Source organism: Salvelinus alpinus, chromosome 36, assembly GCF_045679555.1.
Source record: "Salvelinus alpinus chromosome 36, SLU_Salpinus.1, whole genome shotgun sequence".
NCBI classification, from domain to species: Eukaryota; Metazoa; Chordata; class Actinopteri; order Salmoniformes; family Salmonidae; genus Salvelinus; species Salvelinus alpinus.
Genome location: NC_092121.1, coordinates 18,816,355 through 18,818,325, shown reverse-complemented (window position 1 = coordinate 18,818,325; position 1,971 = coordinate 18,816,355). Strand labels below are relative to the sequence as shown.

Genomic DNA, 1,971 nt, shown 5'->3' with positions numbered 1-1,971 from the left:
GACCATCAGGAAGTCAGCAAGTTCTTCATATTTCTGTGTCTTCTACCCTCTTTTATTGTGTCTTACATCTCTGCTCTCTAATGGCCCTGAGGTCAGACCAGGTGAGGTGTGGTGGGGCTGATGTAGGATCCGCTGAGCTGCTTTCCACACCTGCTGTTGAACCACAAAAATGTGTAAGTATTTTCACATTCCTTTCTTTATAATTTTCACACATTGAGAAAATACTGGCAGACATATAGAATATTTTGTTTGTCTCATTTGACAACTGATGGGCATATTTAGGCATCACATAAAACAACTTTCTCAGTAAGTACTGTAGGTAGAGTATAGTGTTTTACTCACTGTCTGATTTCTCATCTGTGTATCTCCTCCTCCCTCTCTGCTGTCTCGTGGACTCCTCTGTGGCCTCCCCTCCGTCCCCTTGCACCTCCTCTGTCTCCTCCTCCATCTCCAGCTCTCTCAAAGCCTCCTTGACCCTCCTCAGATCCTCCTCTCTCTCCCTGTCCTCCTCCTGGTGCCTCCTCTCCTCCTCCTTCTCCTTCTCCCTGGCCTCCTCCAGTACCTCCTCGCTGGAGAGCAACTCCCCTCTGTTCTTGGTCACCATGTTGTCCAGCTTCTCCAGTAGCTCCGCCACGGCATCGTGGCCCTTCCTGGGCCTCCCATAGAGGGCATGATAGCGGCCCCCACATCGCTGCACCAGGCACTGGAGCTCCTCGCTTTCCTCCACCTCCTCCTCTAAGGTGGCATCCTTCAGCCGCCCACCCTTCACCGTGAACAGCACCACAGTATGCCCCCAAGCCCGCTCCCCCAACAGCGCCACATGCTCCTCGGCCGCCTGCCGCTCCCGTCTGGTAAAGGAGAAGGAGAGGGGCACCACCAGGAGCACGGCGTGGGGGCCAGGCTGGCACAGTGACACGCCCCGGACGATCTCCCTCCGGACCCCCAGAGAGGAGCCCCTGGAGGGGAACCACTCCCAACCAGGCGTGTCCACCACCGTCACCTGCCTCTCGGCCACCTCTCTTTGCCGCTTTACCGCCTCCCTTGTTTTCACCCCCACCGCGTCAAACACCTCACTGCCCAGTATGGCGTTGCCCACAGCACTCTTCCCTGCCTCTCGCTCTCCGATCAGGATTATTCGCAACCCTGAGACCACAGAAAGAGGGACTGCTTGGCCTGTAACAAGTATCACATCAAGCTACATTAATGTACAGAATAACACAATTCAATTGTATTGCATTTTCACTTCCTGTTTCCCATACGCCAGGATAGATCAAAAACTGACCTGGTTGAGAATCTGAGGACTTTCCAGTTTCTTCCATTTCCACCATGACCTCCCCTGAATCCATGTTGAAACCACTGTTTATCACTGTTGTATGATAACACAACCAGTGCTTTCAAAGTATACAGTAGCTATTTTGTTAAAGGAAGAATATCTTTCCCACTCGTCTCCCCTCCCGGGACACTTTGTTGTCTGAATGGCTTATGGTCTATAGCCACCCTCTGCTAATCATTCTTTACAGCCCCTTTTACTGTACCGGGGATCCAAAGTTCACAGTGGGACTGCCTGCATGTTCGCACAGCTAGATAACACTACCTTGGCAGGAATCAACAGTCTGGCTGTGACCTTCCCCTCAAGCGATACTGCATGGGAACACAGCTTCTTTATTGTGCCTGAGGAAGACTTGAAACTTTTGGAGATAAGGGAAATGGTGCTGATGAGTTAGGAGTTGTTTCTGGACAGGGCCCTGGAGATAATGTAACAGACTCACCACACATATTTCTGACAGCAAGATTACATGTGAGAGCTCCTCCTTAGTATGTATGAAAGTCACATTTAGTTGGCATTATCTGTTTGATTGTTGAAGATCCTTCACCAACCGCAACACACAGTGCCTTCAGAAAGTATTCTCTTTTTCCACATTTTGTTGTGTTACAGCCTGAATTTAAAATGGATTACATTTAGATTTTTTG

At 50.1% G+C, this 1,971-nt stretch overlaps 1 protein-coding gene across 1 annotated transcript; it reads right to left on the bottom strand.

Annotated features, from left to right (window-relative positions):
• Window positions 1-334: 334 nt before the first annotated feature.
• On the bottom strand, window positions 335-1,450 carry LOC139564861 (GTPase IMAP family member 4-like). The gene is made up of 2 exons (XM_071384699.1): window positions 1,283-1,450; window positions 335-1,173 (listed from the first exon to the last, which is right to left on the bottom strand). The coding sequence occupies exons 1-2, from the start codon at window positions 1,344-1,346 to the stop codon at window positions 335-337; spliced, it is 903 nt and encodes a 300-aa protein (XP_071240800.1). The 5' UTR covers window positions 1,347-1,450.
• Window positions 1,451-1,971: the final 521 nt, after the last annotated feature.